A 16,821-nucleotide genomic window follows, 5' to 3' on the forward strand; every position below is an offset into this window, starting at 1 on the left:
AATTATTAGTCAATTCGTTATAACAAATCGGTTGTTTATTGCTGAGTCCTCGTTCTCTCAAGAATATCCTTCTCTCTCTCTCTCTCTCTCTCTCTGTCTCACTGATTGATCACTTGATTCGTCTTCGCCATTATTTTCATGACTGCACATAGTCTGATGAGATTCTTAAACAAGACCTCGAGATGATTAATTATTTGTCAATTAACCATTTTATACGATTTTCTGTCTCACTGATTGATCACTTGATTCGTTAGTCAATTCGTTATAACAAATCGGTTGTTTATTGCTGAGTCCTCGTTCTCTCAAGAATATCCTTCTCTCTCTCTCTCTCTCTCTCTCTGTCTCACTGATTGATCACTTGATTCGTCTTCGCCATTATTTTCATGACTGCACATAGTCTGATGAGATTCTTAAACAAGACCTCGAGATGATTAATTATTTGTCAATTAACCATTTTATACGATTTTTCTCCATTCACAATCTGTCAGAATTAATTATCGCTCCGTACCGGCATACAAATAGCGACGATCATTAAATTTCAATGAAATATTCAAGCCTGCAGGTGTAAATAATAATTGAGATTGGCGTGAGCTGTACGCGAACATTCAGTGCAATCATGTTCGTAACAGTAACGACGAAGGTAAAGAGAAAAAATAAATCTAACGATAAGAAAGACTTGAGGAAAAGGAATCTAAACAGAACGTTATTTCTTACTTTCTGTGCCTTACAAAGCGAACATCCTTTTCTGATTCTAGTGTGTAATTATGGAGAAATAAATTTTTCGCGGGCTTACGTGATTCGTTTAAATTCATGGGGGGAAAATATGTTACTTAAAAAAAAAAAGATTTCTTCATCTATCACAAATTTACGGACACTCGAATTTTGTATACTGTGTCAGCTTCCATTTTGGGTACGAATTTGTCTTTTTTTTTGTTTCCCTCCTGTCGATTTCCTCGAGTACAAGAATTTGCGCATAATTAATTACGATCGAATAATATTGTCTAATAGAGTGTTATACGAAGTATATGTATATGTAACAGTTTATAACATTATAAAATATTTAAATAACTCGTCAACGTTTTATTGACGATAATCATCTCGCATTCTCGCGCGAGTCCGACGTCACGATTAATTGTTCAATAATAGAATCCAATTCGTTTTTTGAATATCGGAAGATAATTTTCTTTTTCGCGTATAATAATTGACAGTTGATGTTCTCGTTAGCGAACTTACCTGTTTGTCTTTTGTACTGAGACTAGACAAAAGATTATTTTTTGAACCGGACCGGTTTGACAAAACAAAAATAAATGGAGGGGAACATCGTTTCTTCTGGTGTCTAAGCTACTTTAAAATTATCACGAATATTTTGTACCCTTCACTTTTTTGGCTTTACTGCTGTGAAATCATTTTTTTTTCCAACGAATCATCATCGTGTTTATTCGTTCCGAGAGACATTACACAGATCAACAGCTTCCAATTGATTTACGTAAGTAAAATTATTACTTGTCTTCGGGTTTTATTTATTTAAAAAAAAAAAAAAATGTCATCAAGTTCCTCTGTTCAAAATTTCCTATTTGATTATCGCTTCGGACAAAGACATTTGTAATTCTCTCTCATACAAAAGTTGCTGCATCCATCTTACATTATACTTAATAATTCTACGAGGCCGTGGACCATTGAAATCCGATCAAGATTTCGAAAATCGACAAGAAAATGACAAGTAAGCCAATAATTGAAGGAACTCTAAACAAATATACTCACGGTAAGTCCCTCCCTCCTCTAACCTCTTTGTTAATTATAATTTTCGTCCAGGATATCTCGCAATTGGTCCAAGTGGCCTAATTAGTACTGCCACCGTTAAAAACGAAAAGTTACGAATAAAAATCCGTCACTCTCGTTATCGGAAAAACAATTGAGCGAAAAGGCAGAAAACTTCAAATTTAACGCCTTGGCGCATGTGCGTGAATAAAGTAGCGGAAAAAGAAACCAAATTCAAGAAGGTATAAAAGAACCTAGAACAGTCAAGATCCAAATGATAAAAGATAGCATGACTTTTAATTGTAAGACTAAATTTTTCAATATCATTTATTAAATATTACTTGAACATTTAAATGTTTCCTGTATTCATTTTGTTTTCTTTGTTCCATTTCTTTCGATCCCTTATTTTTGCTTTGCTCTCGTCAGTACCACTCGGAAAGATACACACGTCACCGGGCGTCGCCTCGTCACGAAAATCACGTACCGTGTCGGGCAGCTTTATAAAAAAAAAAAGGACAAAACAGGTAAATCGTTAGAATTCGAAGTATGCTACCGATAATAAGTAACCTTAATCGCCTAGCACCTTCAAGAAGTCCCATAGGAAATCGTAAAATCAGTTATGCACACGATAACTCATTTGACCATGAACGCCGTAGCGAAAATTTTCAAAAATATTTCCGCAACAGTCATCAACACTGAACCTCATCAAAAGCAGTCGCAATCGAAATGACAGCAATAAGATCAGAATATCTTCGCAACGATATTTCCGGTCAAGATAATGAATTTACAGACCATCATTTTCTATCCACAAAAAGACTCAAGGTAACAGCATTTCCAAAACGCGAATATTCCTTTTTCTGTTTCATTGGCGTTTATCATGAACGTATTACGACAACCAGAAGGCGACCCCAGGCGACGATTTGCCAATAAATTCCAGAGTAAAAAATAAATAACGTAATAATAAAAGAAAAAGATAACGAAACGAGCCAACGTGAAATTACACGAGAACCAATGCGGTACGTATACGTAATTGAAATTAAAAAAACAAAAATACAAATTCCGCTCGTTCAAATCTCAATTGAGAATTTAAATATTTTGAGCTTATTGGTTGCTTAGTAAACTAATGTCATTTTCTTCTTTTCTTCGACACGACACGGAGATGGCGAGTTCGCGCGTAAATTGTTATCATTATCACTCATTATTATTATTACTCTTATTACGAGTCTCGCAGACAAACGAAACAGACGCTTCAATAGCGACACGCCGCTATATTTCGTGTATCTCTTTACATTAGCGTCCTTTTCTTTTCTTTTTTCTGTCGTCGTTCTTTAATTTTCATTTTCTTCTCTTCTCTTTTGTCTTGTCCTGCCCCTCCCCGTCCTTTCACACTATAGTTAATAACAAAGCACATTTAAAGTATTATGAACCTGGTCCAACATAGCACACGTGTAGTACAGACGCTGATTTATTTTGTATTAATATTAGGTATTTTTTTTTTTTTGTTTAATTAGATTATAATAGGTAAGTTTAGGTTTGTTAACTATATTGCGGACCAGAGATTTCAAGGAAGGTACCAAGAGCTAAAGGTGTGACGTGGGTAACGCGCATGCAAAAGTCTTTCTCAAGTTTGATATATGGCTTACAGTATTGTACACTGGCAACAGTAGCAAGAACAAAAAAGACAAAAGTTTAACATTTTGTTTTCACGAAGTAACCCATCGCCCTAGTCACGTTTAACGCAAAAGTCGCATATCCGTTAGTCCTAAAGACAAACGGTGCTTAATTTAAATAGTTGGAAAAAAAAAGAACAAAATTCTTTTCTTCTCCCCTCTTTGCACTAAAGCAACGTTCGTACTGAGACGAAGTAGCCTGATACGCAAAAACAAGTATAATTGGTATTGTACTTTGTATCTCCTAGTTTACAGCTAGAGTCCACTCTTTGTATTTATCCTGATTACAATGTATAATTATTATTACATTAGAGTATCGATAAACGTTGGCGAAGTATCAGACGCGATCGTAATACCTTCCTACGAAAGCTCCGGTTACACTCATAATTATATTTCCTTCTTTTTTTTTCGGCTTCCTTATTATATTTATTCCTAATATTCTTTTTTTTTAGACCGTACCTTCCGGAACAATTTCTGAGACAAATTGACGGTAGAAAAACGAGGTGGGGATACACAGGGTACATACAAGGGGACTTTTGGTGATTTTTTTTTTTTCAAGAGTATTCACGTAGTTCTTGGGACAATTATGAAGACATATCGACGGGAGAGCATAGAGAGAAAATAAAAGAGTGTGTGTGTGTGTGTGTGTGAGAGAGAGAGAGAGAGAGATCATTTCCATTTTTTTTAAAGTCTATCTATAGGAGTTAATCGCAACTTTTCTGAATTGACTCTCGTGACATGAAGTTCGTAAAAAGAATTTTGAAAAAACAAACACAATAAGAAAAAACGAGAATCAGTCATTTCAGAATAAGCCGCCACATACGTAGCTTCCCTTGATCTCGTGTTTTAATATATTAGGATAAGCGGCACGCATGTATTTCTGACAGATCCGTAAGGCCTGTCATTTTTCATAATTATTCATACTTTATTTTTCCTCCTTTTCACACTTTTGACTCTCGCCACGATTTGGCCTTTAGCACATTTCCAGTATCTTTTGTATACCTTTCTTAAAAAAAAAAAAATTATTTAAACGCTTCGCCCACATTGCGACTACAGGCCTAAACGCCGTTAACTCGGCTGGTTTACAAATTGGAATAGACTTAAGTAGTAAAGAACTATCGTCGCGGGTCGTTCGATTGTATAATTATACATTGTTGTCAATTCTCTTTGTTGTCATTATTGTTAGTTCTTGTCCTCGTTTCGTTTCTCTGTTAAATAATACGAAAGGCCTTTAAAGCTTTGAAATAAGTACTCGTGAATTTATTTATTAACGTGTACAGTTCTTGCGTCGCGCGTAATTGAAATAATAAAAATGAAAAATTCCCGACACAATTATCCACCCGTTATAAATGCTTTTTGCTCTTTGATTCTACTCTGTTGTCGCATTCACTTCGGTTGTTTCGCACTCTCTATTTCATTTCTTATTTTCCTTCCTCGCTTCAGCTCGTGCGGAGCAGCTTCGACGCTCATTTCGTTTGCCTAAGAAGCTGAAGGAAAAAAAGAAAAAAAGGCAATTTTGACAAAACTCAAGGCATTGATGCCCATGAAAAAAATTCTTTCGTTACGTTGAAAAATCGTCCTTGTTCTATCAACGCTATAGAAACTGCAAAGGTCATACAAAACGCTACTTATACGTTAGAGAGGTTAGCGGCGACGTAAAAGAAAAAGAAAAACGTCCAGCCGATCTTTTTTTCTTCGTCGTATTTAGCAAACAAATTGCTACGTTAGACACGATACTCGCGCCATTTCGAAAATTCACGTCGACTCGTCTAATTGTTTTGATTATTATGAAAAATTGTTCCGCATGGCAGTCCATAGCTCAATCTTGGTCTCGATCGGCAATTGGATGTACTGTGTATATCTATTGTTCGTTTGTTTGTTTTATTTAACAAATTTCATCCGTTCGCGCGTTTAGGTAATCGAGTTACAGAGCTGTTGCGGTTACGAGCCGAGGATTCGAGTAGTAACTTTATTAAATTATCGAATCGTACGAGAACCAAAAAGAATCGAGGATGTGTGAAGGCTTTTTTTAAATTTTTATTTTTTTTTCCTTTTTCTTCAATCAACCCTTTCGATGAAAAGTGTCGCCGTATCTCGTGTACAACAAACAACGTGTGTGTGTCTTCTAAAACTGGGACGCGACCGCGTAAGCCCAGCCCTCCTTTACTTACATTGCTTAAAAACTTTAGCGTATGTTTTGTTTGTTGGATAATAAGTAAGATTTTACTTTGATAAAAAGTTGCTTTTCTTATTTTCCCATTCTCGCCGCTACTGAGTTGCTGTTGGTCGGTACATGAGTTGGCTCGTATTCGTTTTCTTTCTTTTTTTCTTTTTTTAATTAAATGTTGTTTCACGTGTCCTTTTCTCTCCATTTTCCTTTTTTAATACCAATGATAAGGTGTCGATTGGCCAAGCAGATAGTGAGGTTGTGTATGGTTGAAACTGAACACAATTATTTGTCGAGGGCAGTGTTGGTTTTGATGGCGATCACTACTTCTTCACCGCAGGCTTTCAGCACGGTGCACTGAAAAATTAAGACGTCACGATGCTCATTCCTTTTGTCAATGCACATTGAGCATTCCAATGTGACTGTAGACAGAGGAATGCTTCAACGACTAACAGAGCTACATGGTTCGGTGAAGATTTTCAGGGATTACATGATATTTGTGATACTATGCGAAGACTTTTAACTAATGAACGTGAACATTGATGTAAATGTGGAAAAACTTGGATTGAAATTATTTTAAAGCTTCCAGTGGGATTAGGTAACTAAATTATAGTAGTAGATTAGATAAGTAATAAAATCGAATTAATAAAAATTGACAGCAGAATTAATCTTAGGCTTTGAATATGACAGATGCTGTTGTATTTTCATGAAGTCGCAGTGGAGATAGAATGTTATTCGAATGGTTACTTACCAGCAACTCTTTACCGGCTTCGAAATCGGCGCGTAACTGGACACCCAACTCGCCTTCGGGAATCTTGAGGTCCTCGCGAAGGTCTCCATTATCAGCCATCAGGCATAGGTAGCCGTCGTCAGATATGTCTGTCAACTGTAAGACAAAGGAAACAATTTTTAGTCAGATTTCAAGTATCGGCAGAATGGCTATCGATTAAGATATATGGTATATTTGATAGTTATAGGAGGTAATTTTAATTCTTGCCTATATTATTTTGTGCGAATAGGATGCCTGAAAAGGAGATTATCTTGCGTGACAGGTCATGACTTGAGTCCATTGACAGTCACAGTGAAGGCTAAGTAAATAAATAATAGCTGCATGAATAAATTATACCTGATAATCCTCCCTCTTCACGAAGGGCACATCCATATTGTGTGTAGAAGGGCAGATATCCTCATATTTCTTGGAGGTGAATATGTCGATGCCCACAAGGTGAACCTTGGCGTGACCGTGTTTCCCAGTCTTGGAGGTAGACATCTCCACGATCTTGCAGGGACGAGACTTCAACATGACGAAACCGTTTTTGCGCAATGCCGAGCATTGCATAGGGTATGTCACGGAGGCACCAGAATCGCCAGTCTCAAAATGAGTATCCTCGATATCTGCCATGTTGGATTTGGGGAGGTCTGCAAGAGAAACAAAAAAGATAAATATTAATAAAACCTAGGAATGTTATACAATATACTAATAACAGTGACGTGAATTTGAAGTAACATATGATTGCGCTAAGTCACATAAAATATATAATATTTAATTCAGTCGAATGTTACTGATTTTGCTAACCAGGGCCACATGATTATGTCCTTTGTCAGTATAACACTTACAAAATATTTATAATTGTAGCACAAATACAATGCAGTTAAATATAATGAAGCAATTAAAAATATATATAAGAGCAATGGAAATTCTGATAAAAGACAAATTTGTCATCTCATGCATAACAATGATTCACAAAATAAAATAATTGTTCAAATTACATGATGATGCATCATTCAAGAATGCTAAACCTAACCATATCAGGCAATAAAAGAGATTTAGTAATTAATAAACAAACATTAGTTTCATTGTTGGCTCTAAAAAAATGTCTGAATAAAGATAAAGGAGGTGCAAAGAGAGTCTTATATTTATGTGAAGATACAGTTTGGCATAATATCACACATATTGTAACATGCCAGAATCATTTAACAACAATAAATATGCAGGTACACAAAATGTACCTATAAAATATCATAAAAATCAATGAAAACAGTTAAAGACGTTTAAAAATCAGTCAAATATCGCATTGAAACGTAAGAAGAAACTGTTAAGACAGGTGTGCAGTATAGCTTTAATTTGACCTCTACACTAAAGAGTGACTAGCCAAGTAGCCAGGGCCAGTGGCCATGTGGCATATTGACGGAGAATTCCCGGCAAAGAGATATAGCGCAACGATACAATAAATTCCAGAGTAATTATACATAGGTTAACAAGAATGAGAAGCGGCACGTAAATACGTCGGAATTTCGTACTGGGAACGCGAGTTGAAAGAGAGAAACGTCGTCAAATCGTTGAGATACAGAGCTGATGCACGGGCTAACCAAAGAATGTTTCCAAGCGGCGACGCAGCAACAATTACGGAGATCTTACGTGGTAATAAGCTCAGTAATATAAGAGAGAATGAAATAGGATTAAGAGGCGTAATTTTACTCGCGTCCTTTTGTGTATTTTATGGAAAATACGTGCGAAGATGGCGCGAAAGAGCGTTAAGCCACATTGCCAGTAAGCCGTTGACATCGGCTGAGTGTTTCGTCATTTTTATGAATTCCCGTTTATTCTTAGTGAATTCTTTCGACGATACGAACCGGCCGGTATTTCACTGTCAGGTTCTGTACGTTCTTCTGCGCCTTCAGGCAATTAGCACCATTAGTTTTCACGAAAATCAAGAGCAGCTCGAGATACTCACATGTGACCAAAATGGATACTCTAACCAGAAGATCTCGCTGCGACTGCGTACCACGCTGATCGAAAGAGGGGTTCACTACACTTAATACAAGGACTTCCTCCTTTCGGCAACTCAAATCTTCAGAGAAAACGACTTCCGCGAGCGGGTTCGTAAACGATTTTAAACACTAATTATTGAATACTAATGCTTTTGCTTGTCAGACAAATACTACCAATTTCGATTGTATATTTTATATTACTTTTGATGGTGTCGTTACTTTGGCATTACGAATATAGTCAGATAATGAACGATGCCAATAGACGGCCATATTGAGGGCGAAATGAAATTTCAAATTTGAACGAGAAGTCAATTTTTGTTTATATACCATAATATTAACTTTGTTTCTACGAGATCCTTATCATAATATAACGTACGTTTTTTCATGATTTTCCATTGATATGAACAGTTAATTGATATTGGAGTATTCAAATGATAAAGCAGAGCTTTTATACTTTCTCTATTATTGGTTATGATTATATAGCTTTAGGAATACAGTAGAATAAGGTGATGTGCTGACTGTTTACATCTTGTTATACCGGTGTTCTTTTATCTTTTGGCATTTATAATATTCAACAGAAAACGCTTTTCTTTGAGTTCTGCTACACTTTGAGAAATGACGACGGACAAGGAAGAAGTTACTAAGCATCAGCTGTTACCCTGCAGCTTCAAGTTTTACGATTTTAATTTTGAAGCCGGTCAGGTTAGATTTAGTTGTCATATCATTAAGATGGAAGCCAGTCTCTATTTATGGGCCGGTGACTTTCCTACTGGTTCAATGAACGACCTGACCTTCGCTCTATTGTCTCAATATGAGACTCTACCTATTTCCACAAGATTAATGGGATCCCTGGCTGATACGACTTCCACGAATTTTGCTAAGCGATTAGCGAAGAAAATCGGCAAACCTGTGTACGTGAGCTTCAATATTGGCACTGATAATTTATCTCTGCCGGCGGTTGAGAAGCGAATTTTTCAAGAATTCAAAGAGCATCCAGAAATATTGTCTTTTGACTAATTTTACTTTATGGGTTATGAAGGTTTTGTAATGTTTTTCAATGTATTAAAATAAATTGTACTTTATTATGGAATTTCAGTGTATTTTGTTTGTGTGGTTTGGATGTGTAAATTAAAAAAATGTATTAACAGCTATTTTTTTTATTTTGATGACAGTAGGCATCCTTTTTTTTGATGGATTTGCGAACGCCGAATTTGAGCCACACGTGCTCGACACGGACGGATTTTAACCTGTGTGATTTGCATCGTGGCATGCGGTGTTCAAATAAACGGGTTTTGCCAATTTTGTCATTTATCCGTTTTTTTTACAAAAGTTTTGTAGGGTTTTTTGAAAAATGTTACTTGAGAATTTAACGCTTTTATGTGATCGGGGTGACCAGTACAGAGCAGAGTTTGCTTCGTTCCTTGGATCGAAGGTAAGAATCTATGCGCTTTGTATTATTGCATTATTTTATGAAAGAACAATATAATTTTGTTCGGTTTTATGTTTTTTGATGAACAAAAATCATATTTAATATATTTCCTCAGTTTTTTTATGAATCAATGTCTAGAAGTATTTGATTTATTGGAATAAAGTAGAAGCTCTCAAAGTACCTGTTTATGGAGCTGAAATTATCTGCTTTGCAAGTAATATTTATTTTAATATTCTAGGAATTGAGTAAAACTGAACATGACAATGTATTGGAATCATTATGCAAATTATTGATGCAACCAGAGTGTGCCAAAGATGTTGCTGAGTGTTTTCCACAGTTATTACTAGTCCTTTTGTCGTTAGCCATTGAGGTGGATCATTCTAACAATTCAGATTCTGTTGATCCTGAATGCTGCCACAGATTAAATTCAGTGATCCTGGGAAAGCTTATTCGTATAAATCCAGATGTACTTGGGTATGTTTAAATAATATAATCATCTTATATTTACGAATGGTATGATTGCATATAGTCTTTGAATGCAGATTCACCCTGAAATATTTCGAAGTAAATTCAGCACCATTTGAGAACTTGACAAATAGTTTGTCTAGACCATCAAAGAGACATAGACCAAATCAAAATAGATATGTATCAGTGGTATCTGATTACGACATTGTGCTGGCTTGTTATAATATCTTGAGAGCTGCTACTGATCACTTCAAACATAAGTGGAATTGGTCAAAGTTCTACAAATTCTTATTGAGCAACGACAATAAAGTAAAATGGTAAGTATTATTTAAACAGATATTACTCAATATTAATCAGTTTAGTTATACATCTAAATTATATATTATAGGGTAGCATTAAAGTGTATCGCAATCGTACTGGATATGTCAGAAGCATTGCGTTTGGCCTGTGCCAAATCTTTGGTCGAAGATTATCAAAGTTTCCTGATAGATTACGAACACACGCGAGTATCCCCAATATCTCCAGTGTCTGATAATTCATTAAAAGAAGTAAACGAGATAGTTAAAGATGTACCAACAGTTGCATCTGTAGCAGGAGTTCTGTTACCAGTCCTCCATAGAAACAGACCGAAAACACATCACAATCTAATACCAGTACCATCGATGGAAGAGAATTTAAGAAGTTTAGCTCTTGCGGTGGCATCCAGAAAATGTGTATGTCTACAAGGACCAGTCGGTTGTGGAAAAACAGCACTGATCGAGTATCTGGCCGAAATAACAGGACACGGGACAGAGAACTTCACAAAGGTTCAACTTGGAGATCAGACGGACTCAAAAATGCTGCTTGGTACTTACCGATGTACTGATATACCCGGAGAATTCATATGGCAACCAGGTGTGTTAACTCAGGCAGTAACTGCCGGCAAATGGCTCCTACTGGAAGACATCGACAGCGCTGCCCTGGACGTAGCAAGTGTTTTGAGTAATTTAATAGAGACGGGTACACTATCAGTGCCAGGATATCGAGATATAATTTACGTAAAGAGCGGCTTTCAATTATTCGTCACTCAAAGACTGATCACCTCAGCATCCGGTGTGCACAGACAGCCTTCCGGTGCATCGAATTTACTTGAGAAAAATTGGCTTCGCGTTAACATGGAGCCTCTATCAAGGGATGAACTAGTAACCGTCGTACAGACGTTATTCCCAGTACTGAATACAATAGCTACAAGAATGGTAGATGTTTTCTTGCTCTTCTCCATGGGCCATCATGGCACAGATGATGGTAGCAGAGAAAGCTTAGCTTTAAAAACCGGAAGACTAACTTCTACCAGGGATCTAATGAAGTGGTGTTCAAGAGCCATTAAGGACTTCATGGTTTCTTCACCAGAATCAGCCCTGAAGATATTCCAAGATGCCATCGATATATTCTGCTGCTCGGTGCCAGACCAGGGTAAGTTATTTCTTAATTATCATTTTCGTGCATATATACATTTTTAAGGTTTCTACAGCAGCTATGTACTCGTTACAGGACAACGATTGAATTTGGCAATCGCCATAGGCCACACGTTAGGTATCGTCAAAACAAAAGCTCAATACTTTTGCCACACGCACAAGCCATCGATAATTCTGCAGCCAGACTTCCTGATAGGTGGACGCTCCAAAGTTCCCCGGAAACGGAAGCACTACGCGCAGCTTGATAATGTGAAACTTAATTTTTCCTTCACAAGACCATCCGCTTGCTTACTCGAACGTATCGCCAGTTGCGTAGCTCAGAAAGAACCTGTATTGCTAGTTGGCGAGACTGGTACAGGTAAAACAAGTTCTGTACAATATCTAGCACGAAGCACTGGACACAAATTAGTCGTTATCAATATGAATCAGCAGAGTGAGAGTGCTGATCTCTTAGGAGGATACAAGCCAGTTGATTTTAAGTTCTTAGTAACACCTATCCGAGAAGAGTTTGAGATGCTATTCAGATCTTACTACGCTGTAGAACCAAATAGAAAATTTTTGGAGCACGTAGCACTGTGCTACAAGCAGCACAAGTGGAAAACTTTAGTGCAATTGATGATACACAGTACAAATGCAGCTGTAAAGAGATTGAGAAATAAAATGTCAGAATATCAAAGCGGTGTCCATGGTTCCATTGGTAAGAGACGTAGTCTGGTGTCCATCGATGGAGGCAACAAAAATGAAGGAGACTGCGAAAGCAAGTTAGAAATGTTAACTAGATGGAATAAGCTAGCTCTCAAATTAGAGAAACTCTCGTCTCAAGTGAGGACTCAGTATTCACTGGCATTTGCATTCATAGAGGGCAGTTTAATAAAAGCTCTACAGGAAGGATACTGGGTTTTATTGGATGAAATTAATTTAGCCAGCGCTGAGACTCTAGAATGTCTATCAGGATTGCTAGAGGGTTCCTCGGGGTCGTTATCATTGCTAGAACGTGGTGATAAGGAGTCGATTAAAAGGCATTCGGACTTTACAATATTTGCCTGTATGAATCCGGCAACTGATATTGGCAAGAAAGAACTTCCAGTGGGTTTGAGAAATAGATTCACTGAATTCTACGTAGACGAGCTCACTGAACAATCTGACTTACAATTACTCGTGGGATCCTATCTGGGTGAATTGAATCTACCAACTGTCAAACAGGAAGCGATAGTCAAATTCTACTTGAATGTTCGAAAGGAAGCTATGGTATCCTTATTCGATGGCACTGCTCATAAGCCCCATTACAGTTTAAGAACTTTATGCAGAGCCCTCAGTGTTGCTGCTTCGAACCCTTGTTCAGCAACCCTGAGATCCTTGTACGAAGCCTTCTGTTTGAGTTTCCTCACTCAACTCGATCATAATTCCTATCCGGTGGTCCAAGGAATGATAGTAAGAGCTATCCTGGATAGTAAAACGGCCAAAGGAATTTTATCAGCACCCATACCCAAACCTAGATCTGACCAGGATGACGATTACATTAATTTTGAAGGATACTGGGTAGTCCGTGGCAAAATGACACCAGAGACCCCTAAGAACTACATCCTGACGGCATCCGTTAGAAGAAATTTGAAAGACCTGGTGCGCGTGGTTTCTATTGGTAAAATACCAGTTTTATTACAAGGTGACACTTCAGTAGGAAAGACCAGTCTTATCACATACCTAGCCAAAGCTTCCGGTCACACTTGCGTCCGGATCAATAACCACGAGCACACCGATCTCCAGGAGTACGTGGGAAGCTACGTAGCCGACGAGACAGGCAAGCTTGTATTCCGCGAGGGTGTCCTGGTAGAAGCAATGCGTAAAGGACACTGGATCATATTGGATGAGCTGAACTTGGCTCCTAGCGACGTCCTGGAAGCGCTCAACAGGGTCCTGGATGATAATCGTGAACTCTTCATACCGGAAACTCAACAGACTGTAAAGGCACATGCGAATTTCATGCTCTTTGCTACACAAAATCCACCTGGGTTATATGGCGGTCGCAAGGTCCTCTCCAGGGCCTTCAGGAACCGCTTCGTCGAGTTGCACTTCGACGAGATACCATCAAACGAATTGCAAACAATATTGCACGAAAGATGTCACATGCCTGAATCGTATTGCAAACAAATAATTAACGTGATGACTGATTTACAAATCAGACGCAAGAACACTGCTGCCTTTGCCGGAAAACAAGGATTCATAACTCTGCGTGATCTCTTCCGCTGGGGTGAGAGGTACAGGCTTGCACCGGACGTGGGTCAGAAATTGTACGACTGGAGTCAGCACTTGGCCGACGAAGGATACCTGGTGCTTGCTGCCAAAGTAAGAAAACCTGAGGAAGCCGATGAGATCAGACAAGTCATAAAGAAACATCTGAAGAGGGACGTTGATCCTGACACTTTGTTTACACTGAATGAACGCACTTCCTCTGTAACCAGGCACATCCTCGAGGAAATATTCAGCAAGGGTGCTCCAAGGTTCGAACACATTGTGTGGACTTATCATATGAGACGTATGGCAGTCCTGGTGAAGAAATCCTGTGAATTTCGTGAACCGGTTTTACTAGTCGGTGAAACTGGCGGTGGTAAGACTACCATATGTCAATTAATAGCTGTCATGAGCGGGCAGAAGCTTTATAGCGTCAATTGTCATATGCATACTGAATCCTCTGACTTTCTTGGCAATCTTAGACCTGTCAGAGAACACAGTGATCTTGAGAATCAAAAACTGTTCGAATGGGTTGATGGACCTTTGATAGAATCTATGCAGAAGGGAGGTATATTTTTAGCTGATGAAATCTCTCTGGCTGATGACAGTGTACTGGAACGTTTGAATTCTTTATTAGAGCCGGAACGTAGTTTATTATTGGCTGAGAAGGGTATAGATTCATCTGACGAGAGTGACAGTGTCATAGTGGCTAATGAGAACTTCCTGTTTATTGGTACAATGAATCCTGGCGGTGACTACGGCAAGAAGGAATTATCACCTGCCTTGAGAAATAGATTTACTGAGATTTGGTGCGAAGGATGCACGAAGAGGAGCGACTTGCAAGAGATCATTGAACATAATTTATCTAGGACGCTTGAAGCTGATGCTGGAGTCATTGCTAGGTCCATGCTGGAGTTTGTTGATTGGCTAAGCAGCTCTGAGGTTGGCAAGAGATTTACAGTGAGCATCAGAGACGTTCTTACCTGGGTGAAGTTTATAAACGTATGCACCAGCAAGCGTGGGAATTTTCCAAAATTAAATATTGGTGATGCTTACTATCATGGAGCTTGCTTGACTTACATCGACAGTCTTGGATCTGGTTTAACTGGAATGGAAAGTTCTGGAAAATTGCAGCTGTTTAGGAAGAATGCTTTGAGCTTTCTCAAGTCTCAAGTCGAGGGTCCACTGGGTTCAAAGTTATCTGCAGACATGGCTATGGAGACTGATACAATAATAGCTAAGAGGGCTGATGAATCTTTTGGAATTGAACCATTTTTCATTCCAAAGGGACCAGGAATTATAACCGAGGACGAATCATTCACCTTCATTGCGCCTACTACAGGATCAAATACTTTGAAACTTCTAAGAGGCTTACAATTGGCTAAGCCATTGTTATTGGAAGGTAGTCCTGGCGTTGGAAAAACCAGTCTGGTATCAGCCCTGGCCAAAGCATCCGGTAATACGTTACTCAGAATCAACTTAAGTGATCAGACGGACGTGTCGGATCTCTTTGGGGCTGATTTGCCTGTCGAGGGTGGACAGGGAGGAGAATTTGCATGGAGGGATGGACCATTTCTAAGAGCGCTGCGAGCTGGCCATTGGATTCTACTTGATGAATTGAATTTGGCATCTCAATCCGTCCTGGAGGGTCTCAATGCGTGTCTGGACCACAGAGGAGAGGTCTACATCCCTGAATTAGCGAAGACATTTTCCGTCGAGCCTGGGACAAAATTATTCGCCTGTCAAAATCCTCTTAGACAGGGTGGTGCCAGAAGAGGATTACCCAAGTCGTTCCTGAATAGGTTTACCCAAGTCTTCATCGATGCCTTGACTGATAATGATCTGAAGTTCATCACTGTTGCACAATTTAAACAACTACCCACGGATCTCATCTCCAAGATGGTGGACTTTAATACCAAGTTATCATCCGAGGCTGGTGTTACCTGGGGTTACCAAGGTTCGCCCTGGGAAATGAATCTACGAGACATCACCAGATGGTGCGAGGCTACAGTCCAGTCTTGTCAGCCTCTTCCTGACGAAGATTGCTATTATAATCCTGGAAGATGGGTGGAACTTATTTATATAGACAGAATGCGTACCCTGGAAGATAAGCAAAAGGTAATACAGACTTTTTCTTGAAATTCATATTAAAACTTTTTAATTAAATGCACTAATCCTTTATTACCTTTTCGGTAGGTTCGTGAGCTATATGCTGAACTGTTTCCTGTTGAGAAATACCCTCTGCCACCTTCTCAACCTCTGATCCACCTCACGGAAACTAATTTGTACCTTGGGGATGTAACGCTAACTCGAACCAACTCGTCAATCTATACTGACTCAAGTTTGTTGCTACTCAGAGATCAGGTAGCAACATTGAAGAGTCTTGCTCAGTGTGTCAAGATGAATTGGATGTCGATACTGGTGAGTTAGCTGAGTCTTTGAAACTCAATTTGAAAGTCATTTAACTTGACTTAGCCTAATAATACTTGGTTGATAGGTGGGTGGATCCGGAGTTGGAAAAAGCAGCGTGGTTCGCATTCTGGCGCAGTTGGCAGGACGCAAGCTCAAGTCGATAGCCGTGAACTCAGCAATGGACACCACGGAAATACTTGGTGGCTTCGAACAGGTAAGTGGTAATAATCATGCATGCCACTGTTTTAATTGAAATTTTTTAACATTTTATACTCGTACTTGACAATGTTTTTGTCCTGCTTTCACTTTGCCCGGTGAGACGGTACTCCGGAGTTATTGTCTTCGTAAGGAATCGGAGTACTTCCGGCAGTGTACTTCAGACAATTGGTTAGGGGGGTGGTTTCCTTTGACGATAACTTCATTGTTTCAAGAGGAAGGGACGGAAGTGCTTGGAACCATTTGGAA

General features: G+C 38.6%; 3 protein-coding genes across 4 annotated transcripts in view; 2 read left to right on the forward strand and 1 right to left on the reverse strand.

The window, feature by feature from the left end:
- Positions 1–3,205: 3,205 nt before the first annotated feature.
- Positions 3,206–8,475, reverse strand: LOC107272375 (eukaryotic translation initiation factor 5A). 2 transcript variants are annotated; one of them, XM_015749474.2, is made up of 4 exons: positions 8,331–8,475; positions 6,722–7,014; positions 6,347–6,481; positions 3,206–5,952 (listed from the first exon to the last, which is right to left on the reverse strand). In XM_015749474.2, the coding sequence occupies exons 2-4, from the start codon at positions 6,995–6,997 to the stop codon at positions 5,881–5,883; spliced, it is 483 nt and encodes a 160-aa protein (XP_015604960.1). In that variant the 5' UTR covers positions 6,998–7,014; positions 8,331–8,475; the 3' UTR covers positions 3,206–5,880. The 2 variants fall into 2 exon arrangements, with proteins under 2 accessions (XP_015604960.1, XP_015604959.1); XM_015749473.2 differs by having other exon boundaries at positions 8,230–8,385.
- A 20-nt stretch (positions 8,476–8,495) lies between these two features.
- LOC107272376 (proteasome assembly chaperone 4) lies at positions 8,496–9,457 on the forward strand. The gene has a single exon (XM_025089665.1). The coding sequence runs from the start codon at positions 8,983–8,985 to the stop codon at positions 9,382–9,384; it is 402 nt and encodes a 133-aa protein (XP_024945433.1). The 5' UTR covers positions 8,496–8,982; the 3' UTR covers positions 9,385–9,457.
- A 128-nt stretch (positions 9,458–9,585) lies between these two features.
- Positions 9,586–16,821, forward strand: part of LOC107272367 (midasin) — a 50,738-nt gene continuing 43,502 nt past the window's right edge. The window contains exons 1-7 of the mRNA XM_015749444.2: positions 9,586–9,799; positions 10,035–10,270; positions 10,339–10,578; positions 10,650–11,713; positions 11,792–16,062; positions 16,141–16,365; positions 16,442–16,570. Coding sequence (XP_015604930.1) covers positions 9,719–9,799; positions 10,035–10,270; positions 10,339–10,578; positions 10,650–11,713; positions 11,792–16,062; positions 16,141–16,365; positions 16,442–16,570 — 6,246 coding nt within the window. The 5' untranslated portion in view covers positions 9,586–9,718. The remainder of the gene's footprint in view (positions 9,800–10,034; positions 10,271–10,338; positions 10,579–10,649; positions 11,714–11,791; positions 16,063–16,140; positions 16,366–16,441; positions 16,571–16,821) is intronic.

The sequence above is a fragment of the Cephus cinctus genome, unplaced genomic scaffold (genome assembly GCF_000341935.2).
Source record: "Cephus cinctus unplaced genomic scaffold, Ccin1 Ccin1_scaffold1163, whole genome shotgun sequence".
In the NCBI taxonomy this organism is placed as follows: domain Eukaryota; kingdom Metazoa; phylum Arthropoda; class Insecta; order Hymenoptera; family Cephidae; genus Cephus; species Cephus cinctus.

Coding starts and splice junctions, on each gene's coding strand:
- LOC107272375 (XM_015749474.2), bottom strand. CDS start 6,997: ATGGCAGATATCGAGGATACTCATTTTGAGACTGGCGATTCTGGTGCC. Junction 6,482..6,721: donor TGAAGAGGGAGGATTATCAG/GTATAATTTATT, acceptor TTTGTCTTACAG/TTGACAGACATATCTGACGA. Junction 5,953..6,346: donor AAGCCGGTAAAGAGTTGCTG/GTAAGTAACCAT, acceptor TTAATTTTTCAG/TGCACCGTGCTGAAAGCCTG.
- LOC107272376 (XM_025089665.1), top strand. CDS start 8,983: ATGACGACGGACAAGGAAGAAGTTACTAAGCATCAGCTGTTACCCTGC.